Raw genomic sequence first — 17,143 nt, 5'->3', positions numbered from 1 at the left:
GTGGTAACAATAGATTATCAAATGATGTTCAAAATTTTCTAATAAAAACTTATGGCTTCTATCTGAATACATATATTTGTAAATAGACAAACTTCTTTCGACATCAACTGATGTCACTGGGGCATTTTTCAAATTTACCATAATAGATGATTCTAAATTAAGCGGTTCGGAAAATGTCCCGGCTAGTACTTCAACCACTTCAGAAAGAACCTGGTAACCACTATTTTTTTCCATGGTTACTTTAAATTTTTGAAAAATTTCCTTTCCAATAGTACTTTTAACGTTTTGACACAATGACTCAAATTCTTTTAATAAAACTGTACTCTCTAACAATGATAATTTGGAGGATTCTAATTGAGCTATAGTTTCTGGACAAAACTATAATTTGATTTTATGAATAACAGTTGCTGTTGGAGGATGGTGTTTTGGAAGGCTTGCTTAGCTTCCAATAAAGATTGGCAATTATCATCAGTAAAAAGGTTAATTATTTTTTTTTAATCAACAAAAAGATCAGCATAGAAATTAGCTGCTTCCAACCTTGTTTCCCTGCGTGTTAAAATGGGTTGCGGTGGCAGTGGAACAGCAGGAAGCATATCTCTGTAATATTGTATTCTTACAGGTGATTTCAGGAATACCTTTTTGACGCTCGCTATTAAACTGTTAACTAGTGGAAATTTTTTTCTTACTTCCTCCGCAACGGTTTTATTCCATGCGCTAAACAAGTGACATGTATTAAGTTTGGATAAAATATTTTTATATTTTTTCCTGCTTTCACCATATATGGTGCGGCATCAGATAAAATAAGCAATAATTTATCATTAGGCACAGCAGCAGGAAGAAAAAAGTTTGCTAATGCTTCTTGTAGAAACCGCGATATTGTTAGAGCGTTGGTTTTTTCCACTTGCTTACAGGAAATTAAATACGATTTTGTAAAGGTTTCATCGCTAAGTACACCAATCAATAAGTGCACAATGTATCTTACTGACGAGTCAATGGTCTCGTCCACACATATGTAAAAGTAATTATTACCTATTTCGGATTTTATTTTGTGGATAACTGAGAAGTATAACAAATTGACATTATTTCTCTTTAGAGTTCGTTCACTGGGAATGTTTTGTTTGCAATATTTTTTTAAAAAAGAGCTAAAGTTTTCATTAGATAATTTTAACTGACATGCCGATTTATTTGAAATTTCTTTTCAGATGAAATCTAAAAAAGAATATAAATATTCTATAGTTGTACCCATTTTTAAAATCTAAGATTGTAGAAATAAACTAAAAATGAACCGTCTTTACATAATAATTAAAATATTTAAATTAAATCAAATAAAAATCGATGTAGTAATCTTGAAAATGTCAAGAAATGACTGTGTAAGATGGAAGAACCCCCAAATATTTACAAGAGGCTGTTGGTCTTTTCTGTTTACATTTAAAGGAAAAATACTGTGAGCATAAATTAAAAGCACTTAATTAAGTCCAATATATGATATGTTTTTGTTTTTAGCAAAACTAAAGGAAACTATGCTATTGTTAGACAAAAATTGTTAGCGAGCTTTCAGTAGACTATTGAATGATTTGAATTTTAAATAGGTATCCTATTTTTTATCACAAGGAGTTTAAAAGATGCTTAAAAAAGAAAATATACATCGATTTATTGCGAACTATCCTTGTGTCGGTACTTTTCTTAAACATAATCTCCAATTTTAAAATCTTTGTTTGTACCACCGTGTAAATAAAATAAAAAAATAATACGTATGTACTTACGGTTTTGCCACAACATGAGCAATAAACTTTATCCATATCCATAGATAGCTCTGTGTAAGGTTTTATCCAAGATGAAACATTGCTTATTTTCGGCATTTCCAAAGCACAATAATTATTCACAATTAGAAATACACGTTGTTTAAGCCTTCAATTTTACAATAAAAGTGAAACCAAGTGAAACTGACCGTCAAAATAAAAATTTTTACCTAGATACATAAACTGGCAAACACAAACTCTTAATTCCAGAACAAAACGTGACAAAACTATAAGCCGCTGTCATTTATTAGTTACTATACCAAGAATTACCAAGTGATTATAAAACAAAACTAAATATTGGCATTTTCATGCTATCTGTAAGTTTGAATATAAAAATATATAAAAATATGCAAAATTTGACATTTTAAGTCTAGTTATAACAGATACGAAAAAATTAATTTGGGTCAAAGTTGAAGAATAGATAGGACCATACTTTAAAAATATTTTCAAATATACAGGGCTATCCATATTATAACAATCGTAATTTTTTAATGGAACACCCTGTATATTTTTATATTTTTAGACTTTTCCCGATCGAAACATTCCGTAGGTATATATACTTTTCACCTAGGATTTTTCTATTGGTCATTTGCGGCACCCGTCCATGTTTCAACCAATAGGCGGCGAGGCGCCAGACACGTATATGAAATGTTATTTGGTGCGAGATTCATATGCGCAATGTTAAATATTCGTAGACCAAAAAAGACGACTTTTTATCAAAATCAGAAAAGGAGACTGATTTTAGAATATTTGTTAATCAAATTAATAATTAAATCAAATCAATAAAGAAAACTAAATCAATGCAATGGGAAATAAAACAGAATATATTTAAATAAATATTAAAATTTTTTAAATATTTAAAATGTAATATTTATGCGAAATTAAATATGGTTCGGCATGTTAAGTTGGATTTGTTTGATTTGCTGCGATGTTGGACGAAATATTGTGACGCGTTTTTAACCTTTTTTTAAAAGGTTCATTTTTAAGTGGTTGTCCAAATGGTAATCTATTTGGCCCTCTAGTAATTCCCAATTTTCTTTGACTAATTGAAGTTGGTTGCTTTCTTATATTGGCCTTGTGTCCAAATCGTCTTGCCGAGGAACTTCCTGTTGTGTTTAAAAAAACTTTCTTAACCGTTTTGATTTTAATATGGGATAATCTTTCGTGCAATAATTTTAACGTTGATGAATTAGTTTCAAATGTAACATTTTTATCTTGTAGCGTATGAATGAAATATGTAAAAGAAAATTCTTGTTGGTTATCTGCTTCTTTTTTGTTTAAAAGAATATCTTCTCTAACATTATTGTCATTAATATTACCAACGCTAGTATTACCATAATGTTCTGTAATACATTAACTAGATCCTAAAAGCCCGCTATAAAATGAAAAAGGTTGAACTTTTTTGCCAAAAGGTAATTTATCTACTTAGTATCGATCTTCAGGATTAGTAGCTGGAATGTTGCAAATAGTTACAATTTAAAAAATGTGCAGAAGCAACTTAATGCTTGCAAAATGCACCCAATCTTCCAATTTTGCAGCTGCAAATCCGGTTGTTGTATCGACTTCTTCAAGCACTCTATTATTTTGCTCATAAGGAAATTTGTATAAATTTTTATATACTCGTAATTTAATTATATCTTCCTGTTGTAAATATTTAACTTTTTCTAATTTCCTTTTAAAGAGTAATCTTGGGGCTGCATCTCTACTATTTGCAGAGTTTCGAAGCTCTTTTAGAATATTCTTCTAAAGTAGTACAGCTAATGTTATTAAAATACCGGGAAAGCAAAACCTTCATAGCAAAAGAAATAATGCCTCGCTAATGTATAAGTACCATTCCGTATATGAATTTCACACCAAAGTAACATTCCAAGTACGTGGAATTTATTGGTTGAAACATATCCTCCTGCCGCAAGGACCAATAGTAGCGAAATACATATTTTATGTAATAAATGTTTAGACGCTTCCCGATGTTTCGATTGTCAAATATAAGGTTCAGTAGGGTAAGGGAGGAATCAGACTGCTCGACCAGACCGACCGTCCACGATCGACCAACATTATGAGTCTATGAAAATGTATAGTCAGAGTCAGCCTGGTGGACCTTCCATCACTTACAGCGACCGACCGCGATAGTCCAGTTTTAAAATTCGGACTTGTTGGAATTTTTGATCGTTTGGTCGATGAATATGGAACATTTTGCATTAATTTGTACTGTTCTGAGCAATGACATTGACCATTGACATATCAATATTTTTAATTGTCCTATAAAATGTTTGTTTATTTTTTTTATATTTTTATTAGCATTAGCGTTAAGCAAAACAAAAAGTGTGTATCCCTAAACCTAAAGTAAACAGGGTCAATTATTATCAAGGACATACCCCTAAAAAAGAATAAGAACCATTACTATTAATTTATTTTTACGTGCGTTAGTCGCACGCTGGTAAAGTTATATTGTTAAAATTAGAAAAATGGGTTATTCAAATTTGTATTTTTTTAGGGAATAAATGGAGTACTTCGGAAATAGATTAACTGGTATGTTATGTCAGAGCGAATAATGTTCTGTATGATCAGTCTCAGCCTGGATACTCCAATAGAGATTTATCTGATTCCTTGTGGCAAATTATAGCCAGCAGATTGAATAAGACAGGTAAATATTTTATTTGTATGTATTGTCATACTTCTTCTTTCCCAACCAAAGAAAAAAATAAATAAAAAGATCCATCGGAATAAAATTTTAAGATATCATAAACAAAATGTATATAGTAATTTCAGATAAGATTTAGTGTAGATAACAATAGAAATTTGTTTGGCAAACGACCTTTTTCCGTTTTAAACAAAATTATCAAAAAAACCTTTGTTTAGAATTCGAAGACATTTTACCTGTAAGTTAATCTTTTCATTGTTTGTATAATCGAGTATTAAATGACCATATTCTAATCTTTTGAAATATGTATAAATTGTGTATTGACAAAACCAATTTTAAAGTAAGCTATTTAGTTTTTCTCTGAAACCGAAATTAGGCTTTTCCAAAATCATGGTAAACACAATTTGAGCTTTTGATTGGACGGTCGTTTTTTAAATGGGAATTTGTGAGCCGATCATGAGAACCGGAGAAGTCAGATATAATTTGGTCATCGAAGGAAACAGTCGTTTGTCTCAAGATAGAGTGTGGTTCGTGAGTTTGGATACCGGCAAATCTTTCCAACTAGATGAAGAGGGGTTTTTAGAAACAGATGAGGATGAAACTATTAGGGTGTATGTGGAAGACACCCAAGAACAGTAGGATGTTTCATGTACATTACCTAAAAACAAAAAAAAGGAAAGTATCAGCAAAGGAGGTGGATAAGCAGATGTCTGAATACATAGAAATAATGAAATAAAAAGAATTAAATTCAAGAACAAAAAGAACAGTTCGAGTGAGTTATTTTTATTGAGCTTGGTGAGTGATGTGGAGGCAATGACGCCAGACAATTAAAGGCCCTTTCAACGAAAAACTTTGAAGTTAATAGAAGAGTTGTTATAAAATAAATTTTTGATCAGAAAATAAAATTATTAAATAAAATAAAATTTTAATTTAATACATCTTTGTATATCTCCTTCATCCTTATAAACGTAATTATTATAATAATGGGAATAAGCCACAATTAAAGTTTAAAATAAGTTTATTCGCATTTCAATTTTTACTTTATAGATCTTTCATAAATACAAACTTTAATACAAACATTAACAAATTAAACAAATTTTGTTTTTTGTTGCTTGGTGAAAAATTCTAATAATTTAATTTTATCTGACTCATTTTTGCTGACAATTCAGTATATATTTTAAATAAACCTATATCGCTTCGCCTTCAGCATAGTAGATTAGGGACTTTCTAACACAGAGACATAAAACATGAACTTATTGTTTCTTTAGTCCAGAACAGAATGGTAGACCTGAAAAATATAGTCGAACTATTCTGGAAAAAACTTGTACAAAACAACTGTAGACACAAACAGCTAATACTACTGTGTATCTCATCAATTATTTACCAGTGAAGAAAAAAGATGCATCTGATCAAAAAATGGATCTGAAACATCTTCATATATTTAGATGTTATGTTCACATACCTAATGTAAAAAATATAAATCATCATATAGGAATATCTCTAGGTATACGTTTAGACTCGACAAGTAGTTAAATATTCAAGGATTAATTATAAATAATAAATACGGTACCTTACAAATGATTCTCGCAAAAAAAACTATTAAGAGAAAACAACAAAGATTTATTTTACACATTATAACGATTGGTAACAGTAAATTGTGTTTTGTATACTACGTATTTAATATGCAATTGGAAAATATGTTATGAGATACCACCAAAAGTGGGGGTTCCTTGCATCAATTACGCATCAGCTGCATTGTCGCTATTGGCTAATCTTTAGACGATTCTGTAAAAGATTTCATATTAGTAAACGAAAACTATTAAAATATGTATATATGTATATATATATATATATATATATATATATATATATATATATATATATATATATATATCGAGATGAGAACAGACAAGAATTAAGTAGAATAGATTTAATACAAGAAAGATCTTGGATCGAACATTACACCTTCTGAGTGAAACAAGACCACAATTTACGAATACCATTAAAATAACATATGAAGTGGAATACAATGAAGACGATAAAATAACAGTACAGTATGCGGACCACAAGTATACTGAACGAATTACTAAAACACAGCCCATAAGTATTGCGGGAATTGCTAGCGTATGTTTTCACCTTATTCTATAAAGGACATAACTTATCACTGGAGTGGACAAAAGCACATATTAACAACATTTACAAAAAAGCAGATAAAAAGAATTGTTTAAACTACAGGGGGCTAAGTGTCATAAATTGACTCCACAAGACTCTATTAAAAAATAATAAAAAATAAAATTGAAAAAGAGATCACAGATGTAGAAGAACAAAATGGTTTTCGTACAGGCAGATCCTGTATGGTCAGCATATTATCTCTAAAGCAGGTTATTCAGAAAAGATTAGCGCACAACCTTTCAACTCATGTAGTCTTTATAGATCTGACAAAGGCATTCGATAGCGTACCACTTTCAGTACTCTAGGTAACAATGAAAAAAAAACAGTACAATAGCTTTACAAAAAACTGGAAACAAATTAACTATAGAAATTCTTATTAGTAAGGGTCTAAAGTAAGGCTGCTAAATAGCACCTACAGTCTTTAAAATATATCTGAATGAGGCGCACTCAGCGTAGAAAAGAAAATGCTGTAACGTGAGCATTCCAATCGAAGACGAGAAACTGTACACGATATACTTCGCTGACGACCAATCCATTCTAGCTGAAGAGGAGAGTGATATAGACTATATGCTTAGAAAACTGGAAGAAGAGTACACCAAGTGGTACCTTACAATTAACACACAAAAAATCAAGTATTTAGTTACAGGAGAGAAAGCAGAAACCAGAAAGCCAACAAATCGAAATGGGAATTATAAAATCAATTAAAACCTCAGGGAGTAACAAAGAAATACATTTTGAGATTGGTTAAGCAAGATTACTAAAAAAAAATAAGAAGAATTTATGAAACAATAATAGAAAGTATTGGGTTGTACGGCGCCAAACTTTGGGAAATCAATCAAAGAAACAAATCAAAAATAAAGGCCATGGAAATGGACTATTGGAGACGATATTGCCGGCACACTAGAGTTGATAGGGTAAGGAAAGTAGACATTATTAGAGAAGTGGAAATTAACAGATATAATAGATACTATCGAAGCCAAAATATTAAACTGGTATAGACACCTGCAGAGAGTACCTAAACATAGATGGCCAAAAGATAAAAAATGAACTCCACCCACTAGAAGAATACGAGGTAGACCAAGACGGCCATGGAGAGAAGATCTCGAAAGTTCAATGACCGCCAGAGATTTAAAATTTGCTTCGACAGAAAACGCTGGAAATTAGGATGCGAAAAACGGTGCCAGCTGTAGAAGACTCGCCTTTTATATATATATATATATATATATATATATATATATATATATATATATATATATATATATATATATATATATATATATATATATATATATATATATATAAAAATGTGCACTCGTAAGTGAATGGGATGTTTTCGGTAAATTTGGAGATAAAAAAGACAAGAGTTGTGCTACTTTATCTATTTATTGAAGACGTTTCGCCTATTGTTCAATAAGCATCATCAGTTTATCTAAAAGAGTGTTATTAGCGATACATCTAATATGAAAAAACAATTAAGTAAATGATCTTACCTTTAAAAGATCTGTAGCATTACAATGATGTTATTGCAAAGAAACATCAAAAAATTAATATAATAAATATAACAGCAAAAAATATAGAAACACAGAACGTTGGAAGATTCCCAATTTAACTAATTTGTTTTAAATTTCACTTTTGAAAACATTGATTGATTAAATCTATCAAAAAATATAATTGTCAATTTTGAATTGTTATATAAACAACGGCACGGCTAGGGTTCTTGACTGTTATGATCATATCATGAAAATGAAGTATTTGAAAGCTCGTGTTTATTATTATAGTATATATATTACAGTCAAGAACCCTAGCCGTGCCGTTGTTTATATAACAATTCAAAATTGACAATTATATTTTTTGATAGATTTAATCAATCAATGTTTTCAAAAGTGAAATTTAAAACAAATTAGTTAAATTGGGAATCTTCCAACGTTCTGTGTTTCTATATTTTTTGCTGTTATATTTATTATATTAATTTTTTGATGTTTCTTTGCAATAACAACATTGTAATGCTACAGATCTTTTAAAGGTAAGATAATTTACTTAATTGTTTTTTCATATTAGATGTATCGCTAATAACACTCTTTTAGATGAACTGATGATGCTTATTGAACAATAGGCGAAACGTCTTCAATAAATAGATAAAGTAGCACAACTCTTTTCTTTTTTATCTCCAAATTGACCGAAAACATCCCATTCACTTACGAGTGCACATTTTTTTATATTAAATTAAACGGTCATATACCTTAAAGATATATATATATATATATATATATATATATATATATATATATATATATACACAAATCGAGATATAATCTTATAATAAGAGGAGTTGTTATTAATTATTAAAATTTCTATCAGGATGGACGGAAATAGCATAGCTATTATGTGCAAATGTCTAGTGGAAAACATTAATACCTAGGTAAAAAATAAGACTGGACTAAAACAACTATATAGACAACATAGTAAAGCAGTATAAAGGACAAGAGATTATTTTCCCAAAGGGAAAGGGTGTAATGGGATGACTACGGAAAAAATAAAATAATAATAATAGAATATAATAAAGTTTAGTAGTACTACTTACTAGTAGTATTAGCAGAATATATGGGATGATAAAAAATCGAATAGAAGAAGGATACTAAGATATGGAAGCCGAAGAACAGGCTGGTTTTCGTGCAGGTCGATCTACAGTAGACCATGTCTTCTCTATTACTCAGATAATTGAAAAGAAAGTTGCTCGTGGCCAAGAAGTCCACTTGACGTTCGTAGACCTAGGAAAGCATATGATAGTGTCCCGCTTGATAAATTATGGGAGGCACTTGGGAAAACAAATATAAATATAGAATTGATTGAAGCGGTAAAAACGTTGTACTACCAACAAACAACAAGAATTAAAACAGGAAATCCGATAACATCGGGATTCAAAGTGACTAAAGGACTAACACAAGGATGCTGTATATCCCCAACATTATTCAAAATATACCTCGCAGCAGCACTCAACAAATGGAAGAAAAAATGTACGAATATGGGTATACCACTAATGGACTTAACTTTTTACACTCTGTGCTTTGCGGATCACCAGGTCATCATCGCACAGTACTCTAAAAAACTCAGTTACATGATGCGAAAACTATTAGAAGAGTTTACAGAGTGGGGTTTGGAAGTAAATATGGAAAAAACTGAGTACATGAGTATCGGAGGAGATCAACATATCCTTCTCGTAGAGGAAAATCAAGTGATCTCCGGACGCGACAGAATAACAAACGAGAGAGTCCGAGAAATCATGGGGGTTACACATAATATTGTTGATGACATCAAAACGACACAACTCAGATGGTACGGACACGTAAGGAGAATGCCGGAGAATAGAATACCAAGACAAATTCTTGAATGGCAACCAAGAGGTAGGCGGAGACCAGGAAGGCCTAGAAGAAGTTGGAGAGGAGTTGATAAAGAAATCAGGGAAAGAGAACTGGAGGACGATCTATGGAACAATAGAATGAGATGGAGATTGGAAATCAGAAGACGTCAAAGAACGTTGTAAACCGACATTATATATATATATATATATATATATATATAATAACTTTATTATATATATATATATATATATATATATATATATAATAATAAAGTTTAAAATTTCTCTTCTCGAGAAGCTGTTATTCTATGTATTATGTTAATGAGTATTTTATAAAAACATTTTAATTTTGTAGTTTATTCACTTACTTGAACTTTGTGTTTAATTGCATTAATGGCACTAGATGTATCTGCCTGTAAAAAAAAATAAAATTTTCATATAGTGTGTAGGAAAAGTAATAGAACTTGCTAATATTTCGATTCTTAATATGTGTATACAAAATATTTAGAATAGACGAAATGAATAAAATGTTTCGTTACAATCAACATATCTTCATAATTAAAATAAAAGTAGGGTAAACTATACAGTGATAGGCCAGTTAAGAAGGTGGATTTAGTTAATATAATTTTTTTAAATAAAATTTTACACATAAATACCTTAATATTATTTTTTGGTTTGTTAGGATTATTTCTAAAAGATTTAAAAAACATTTCTGCCATCTAAATCAATGTTTATTTGTAATTGTCCAGCTAAATACCAGTAATTGGCATAAATAAGTCATATTATTAAAACAATATGTAGGTACCTAGCTGCACTAAAGAATTATTCTATTTTGAATAATAGAATAAAAAAATAGAATAAAACAATTTTTTCAAAGATTTTAACAACAGAAGTCTTACAATAAAAAATGTTATCCTTATCTACAAATGGACTAATTTTTATAATGCACAAATTATAATATTATGTTCGGTTGCACTCATCCACACATGCAGCACACATGATACAAAGTTTTCCCGACAGATATTGGATTATAAGGAAAGTCATTCTGTTGAATATAGATAGAATGCTTTTATTATTTTGGGCATTTTCTTTATTGTCCCCTATAAGTGATTTTTCTTCTATAGGCACCTTCTGGCTTACAATTTATTGTGATATATCACTTGACTGCACAACTTCTTCTAAAGGCTGAGTTTTATTTTTGTTCTCCTCTATGAGTAATTTTTCTACAAATCCTTTTTGTGTTACATTTTCTTGTAATATATCATTTGTCTCCATCGTTTCTTGTAAAGGGTGAGTTTTTTTTTTATTTTCCCGTAAGTAATTTTTCTTCATGCCATTCCTATGCGACATATCCTTGTAGTTTTTTTAGGTGTCTCCATATTTTCTTTGAAAGGCATGTGACTAAATAAATGTTGGTTGATTTTTGTCTCTTTATTTACATCTAGTCGACACAGTAGAATTTCGTCGATAATAATTTACATATTTTCTATTTCTGTGTCCACTGCTCTATTGATTTATTGCTGTTCTGATTCATCAAGAATTTCCATATACAAATGGCTATTGTTTTTTTTAAACCTATCATGACTTGTATCGTCAAACTGATTTTTTTTTAAATAGTACAATTTTCTCTTCAGCAACTGTTTTTTGAATTAGTTAAAGTAGATAAACGGAATATTATGTGAAACTTTTTGCTCTACTTGTGTATTATTATCTGGATAAATCTCAGTCTCCTTTTTTGTTTCCAGTCATTTGGTAAAGTCTCTACCTGATGCGTTTTATGGATATAACCCACTTGCCTAAAACTCATGTTTTATAGTTTCAGCTTTTACGTTTTTTTATGTAACGTACTGGTGCAACAGATAAAACATGTTTCATTCCCATTAAATTCTAGTGGGGTCTTGCAGAATGTAATCTAAATTTTTACTTTTTAGTAACTGCTTCTGGTGTTTGGTGAGTTAAAATCTCATGGCGCTTAAAAAAGCTTAGATACCAGTCTTCTCCTAAAAAAATTGTTCTTAAATGGAGTTTCACGTAGGTTTGAATCTAAAAATTCCTTAACCGAACATTGAACATCTATTTTTCTAACTGGAAGTCCTGTTTTGTAACTTGCCAATATCCATTCTTCTGAAATAGCCTTCTCCTCACTCGTCAAAACACTGCTTGATCCCAAAGTAAATTTATTAGTAAACTTATCGCTTTTTCTAAACTGAAGAGTTTGACGTAATACTTTTTCTTAAAGTATAGTTTACCCTATATCATGTGTGCTATTACTTCGAAATAACACTCTTTTTTAATTGTACGTTTTCTTTTTACCATAATCTATTATATACAATATCTAATATATAAGAAGATCTGCAAACACTACTTGATAGTGTCGTTGAGAGTTGTAGGAAGGCAGGTCTGGATCTGAACATACGGAAAATCAAAATACTCGTAATAAGTAAACAACAGCATATAAAACCGTCTATTATGTAAATAATACCAAACTTGAGCAAGTTGATAAAATCGTTTACCTTGGATAGCAATTAAATTGTAACGCAGAAAGTCACGGCGAAATTAGATCTAGGATAGAGCAGGCTAGAGCGGCTTTTAGAAGGATGTCCAAGGTGTTATGTAACAGAGACCTAAAATTGGCATTGAGGATCCGCTTACTTCTCTGCTACGTGTTCTCGGTCTTACTTTATGGTGTCGAGTCCTGGACTGTGAATAAAATCGATCTAAATTGCCTTGAAGCTTTCGAAATGTGGTGCTATAGAAGAATTTTAAAAGTTTCCTGGGTGGAGAAGATTCCAAACTGCACAATACTAGAACGTCTCAGTAAGACTACTGAGATCATAAAAAGCATCAAGCAGAGAAAGCTGGAGTATTTCGGACATGTAATCAGAGGTCCCAAATATAGGTTGCTACAAAATATCATGCAACGAAAAATAGCAGGCAAACGCAGTCCAGGACGGAGAAAAACCTCATGGTTGAAGAACTTGCGAAATTGGTATGGTGTTGATACAAGCATGCTATTTAGGGTGGCAGTGAATAAAATTCAGATAGCTATGATTGTAACCAACGTTCTGAAAGGACATGGTACATGGAGAAGACGAATAATCTATTAAAATAAAAATACAATAATTAAAAACGGGTTATCCTAGATTAATGGCTTCAAAGTTAAGTAGCATCAAAGTAAAATAATAAAAATTGATCTGTATTAAAAATACTTAGCATGCACGTCTTTGGTCATTTGTTATTTATTGTCAGGAGTAATTTATATGTCAAAAATGTCTACCCTTTCAATGGGATAGAAAAATACAGTAAACTAATTTGACCATACTCAATACCTCCTACGTTTAAATGTATTAAAGCCGGAAGTCTGTAAATGATTAAATTATCTTACCTTCAACTTGCGAATGGCAGGAAGTACCTGAAAATAAATATTGAATCATTGAATTGAATATTGAATCAAATATAATCAAAATCAAATATAGGTTGGATGTATGTATGGAAGATTAGACTTCGCAAAAACAAACGGTGAAAATTATTTGTAAAATACCTACGATTTCAAATTACTTGCCCATAACCAGATGTGTGCAAATAGCTATATGATAACTATCATGACAATTTCAAAATTCTTAACACGCGTCGTATTTCCGAGGCATTAATCATCCAAGATTTTTAATTTTGATACTTAAACATTTGATATTGATCTGAGGCTATTTCTTGTGGCATATTAAAGTAATTACTATTTAAATGGGATTACATTTAAATTCTGTCACTTTTTCATTTGCCTACAGTTGAGCTGTAAAATTAGTTTTACTCGAATTCATTTAATTCGCTTTTATACAAATTTACAATTTGTTTGCTTAATTTCTAAACCATAATGCCAGCCAAAGCAGTTTGTGTACTAAAGGGAGAAGTCAACGGCACTGTATTTTTTGACCAAGCAGTAAGTTTGTAATATTTAAATTTATCTACAGAAAAAAATGATTGAAGATACTCTATTAGATAATTAGGTACCTGATAATAGGTAGTCTAAAGATCAAGGACATTAATGTAGAAGATTTGAAGTAGTAGAGTTAATTGTTATAAGTAAAAAACTAGATTTTAAGTGGTACATCTGGATGTTACTCCAGACATTATCTATTTTGTAAAAATCCAATGTAAAAATCCAAATCAGCTATAATGGAGTTATTAACATTATGTACTGATAATACATATTTTCAGGCAAATAATGAATTCTATAAACAAAATTTTGGTTTAGCAATAGGCTCTAGTTTATCTCCATTATTAGCCGATATATTTATGGAAGATTTTGAAACAAATATTATTTCTAAACAAAATTTATAACCCACAGTATGGTGGAGATATGTAGACGATGTATTCTCAATATGACCTCATGGATCAGAGTTGTTGGACACATTCCTGAATGATATAAATGATAAAGAAGAGACAATAATATTTACATTGGAAAAGGAATATAATAACACACTACCTTTCCTGGATGTTTTAATCTCTAAGAACGATACTGGGTATGTGACTCAGGTGTATAGAAAAACCAACACATACCAACAGATATTTAAATTTCAAATCAAATCACAATATTAATATTAAAAAGGGAATCACTAAATCCTTATACGATAGAGCCAAAGTTACTTGTTCTAAGGAAAATTCGTTCTTAGAGGAAAAACGTTTGTTAACCTTTGTTTTATTAAAAAATGATTATCCTTTATCGTTTATAAATAAGGAATTTTCAACAATCGACCGAATAGAACAGAACAACTGAACGAGATCCTACAGCATACACGAAATATGGAATAATACGAGGAAAATAACAATACCATACATAAAAGAATTATCAGAAAAACTTTAAAGGATAGGAAATAAATTCAATATTTCAACAACGTTCAAAACAACAAACACATTGAGATTGGTGTTTATTAAAAGTAAACTAAATGCACGACCAAATACTTACCATGTCGGGATAGTATTATCAGGTTTTTTTCCTGGCTTTTCCCTCATAATTTACTATGGAATCACTAACAGGAGATTTTTACTGTCATCATGGCATGTGTTTGTCTTTTTAAAGACGAATTACATGCTATGATTTTTTCTGACGGAAATTCTTAAGTTGAAGTTGATTTCATGTAATCGAATGGACTGTCTTACAAATAAAGTCGTCTCAGGAACGCAACTCAACAATATTGGCAATATCATTTTAAAGTCGTCTACTTTAAAATGTATAATGTATGTCTGAATTGTCAATATAAATGAGTCAGATAAAATTAAATTATTAAAAGAATTTTTCACCAAGTAACAAAAAAACAAAATTTGTTTAATTTACTAATGTTTGTATTTTGAAAACGATTTCCGAAGTGGAAATTGAAACGTCAATAAACGTACTTTAACCTTTGTGGCTTATTCCCATTTAAATCGTAATGACTTAAACATTTGAACTTAAAAGGATAAAATTAAAATTATTGACAAAAGTAAAAATAAAAAAGTACATAAAAATAATTTCTTTTACTTAAAAAAGCATAATGTCTTTTATGTTGTAAAGACAACTTTAAGGTTGCGTTTGATATTGTTTACTATTGTACTACACCAGGGCGGATCTATTTTGGGGTGGGTGTGAGAGGTGGCATTCTGATTTTTGCAGAAAAAGTTGTGAGATAACTTCAAGCATAATAATTTGGGAAAAGACTGGGAAAGACGCTTCATTAACCAAACAAAAAAATGACAAACAAGTGTATGAGAAACAAAAACGAAAACAACTATGTTAAAAAAAAATTAAATTTCAAAGTTTATCGGTATACGTAAAAAACAGTATTTTCTCGGCTTCCAGTGAAGCAATTTTCTTCTTTTTTTATCAGATGTAACTCAAAGAGAGAAACCTAAATAAGCATTAACACATTAATTTGGTTATAAATAAATTAATTTCATCACCATTAACCTCTATGTGTCCACTGCTGGACATAGGTCTCCCTCAGCTCCTTCCATATGTCTCTGTCTTGTGCGGCTTGCATCCAGTTATAGCTAACATGCTTCATATCGTCAGTGCATCTAGTTGGTAGGCGTCCTCTGCTCTGTAGTGCTTCTTGTCTTGGTCTCCACTCGACAATACGTTTTGTCCATCGGTTGACTGATAGTCTGGCAATGTGTGCTGCCCAATTCCATTTTAGCTTCGCGATTTTTTTGATGGCGTCTGTTGTTTTGGTTTTACGACGTATTTCTTCGTTTGCCCTCTGAGTCGCGCGAATCTTATTCACTACCTTTTTGTGAATCTTACTGTTCTCGCTCGATAAGTGAGTACAGGTTGGTCAAAGATTTTCATTTTAAGGCTCATGGTACATAGTTTTATTTACCAAACGCTGCCTAATCTAATCCTATGTGACGCGGGAGTTCACATGTCTGGTTATCTCTGCCCAACCGAATTTCATGTCCTAAGTACTTATACGATGCAGTCTGCACAATATCCCTTCCATCAACAGTAATATTTCGATTCAGTCAGTCATTATTTACGTCTTGTTCATATTAATCTTTAGTCCGACCTCCAAGAAAGCGTGATATAATTTTTCAAACATTATTATTGCATCATCCATACGATCGGCTATAAGCACGATGTCATCTGCAAATCTCAAATGACTGAGCTTCTCTCCATTTATTTTGATATAAATTTTTTAAATTAATTTATCTACAAGAAAATAAAACTACATATTTGTTCCTATGGTTTATATATTTTTTTAGAAAAACTTACCAATGTGTACGACTACGCTCTGAATACAGATATTCTTATTTGAAACGTGTTTAATTATTTACACAATCTTTAGGTGGTTAATATCAAGGTGGTTAGGTGTTAAAAACCGTTGAATATGAACAAGCTATTTTCCCCCTTTTTTGTATTTATTGCCGTTTTGCAACAAGAATAATACATTGAAACATTTTTAATCAGTCGTATGTTATAGGAAATTCAGTTACCAACATTTCATTTCATTTCAACTTTGCTCAAAAAAAACATTGTTTTTAAGTTATAACCCATTAGCGCCCATTGTACTCATTTAATTACAGCTGCTATTTTGACATACTAATGCCATCTAAAATAAAATAGTTGCCATTTTTAGTTATTACAGGAAACTAAATACCCCTAAGATGACAACTTTAACAGATTTCGTTGAATGATTCAGCTTG

General features: G+C 30.7%; 1 protein-coding gene across 1 annotated transcript in view; it reads right to left on the bottom strand.

Annotated features, from left to right (window-relative positions):
* Positions 1 to 6,045: 6,045 nt before the first annotated feature.
* LOC140434523 (uncharacterized) overlaps positions 6,046 to 17,143 on the bottom strand; it is a 28,622-nt gene continuing 17,524 nt past the window's right edge. Inside the window, exons 7-9 of the mRNA XM_072522856.1 lie at positions 13,356 to 13,382; positions 10,339 to 10,383; positions 6,046 to 6,225 (exon numbers count right to left, since the gene is read on the bottom strand). Of these exons, the coding sequence (XP_072378957.1) occupies positions 6,202 to 6,225; positions 10,339 to 10,383; positions 13,356 to 13,382 (96 nt within the window). The 3' untranslated portion in view covers positions 6,046 to 6,201. The remainder of the gene's footprint in view (positions 6,226 to 10,338; positions 10,384 to 13,355; positions 13,383 to 17,143) is intronic.

Source organism: Diabrotica undecimpunctata, chromosome 2, assembly GCF_040954645.1.
Source record: "Diabrotica undecimpunctata isolate CICGRU chromosome 2, icDiaUnde3, whole genome shotgun sequence".
Lineage (NCBI taxonomy): Eukaryota > Metazoa > Arthropoda > Insecta > Coleoptera > Chrysomelidae > Diabrotica > Diabrotica undecimpunctata.
Note: the sequence above shows the minus strand (reverse complement) of the source record. Positions and strands in the feature narration are given on the sequence as shown.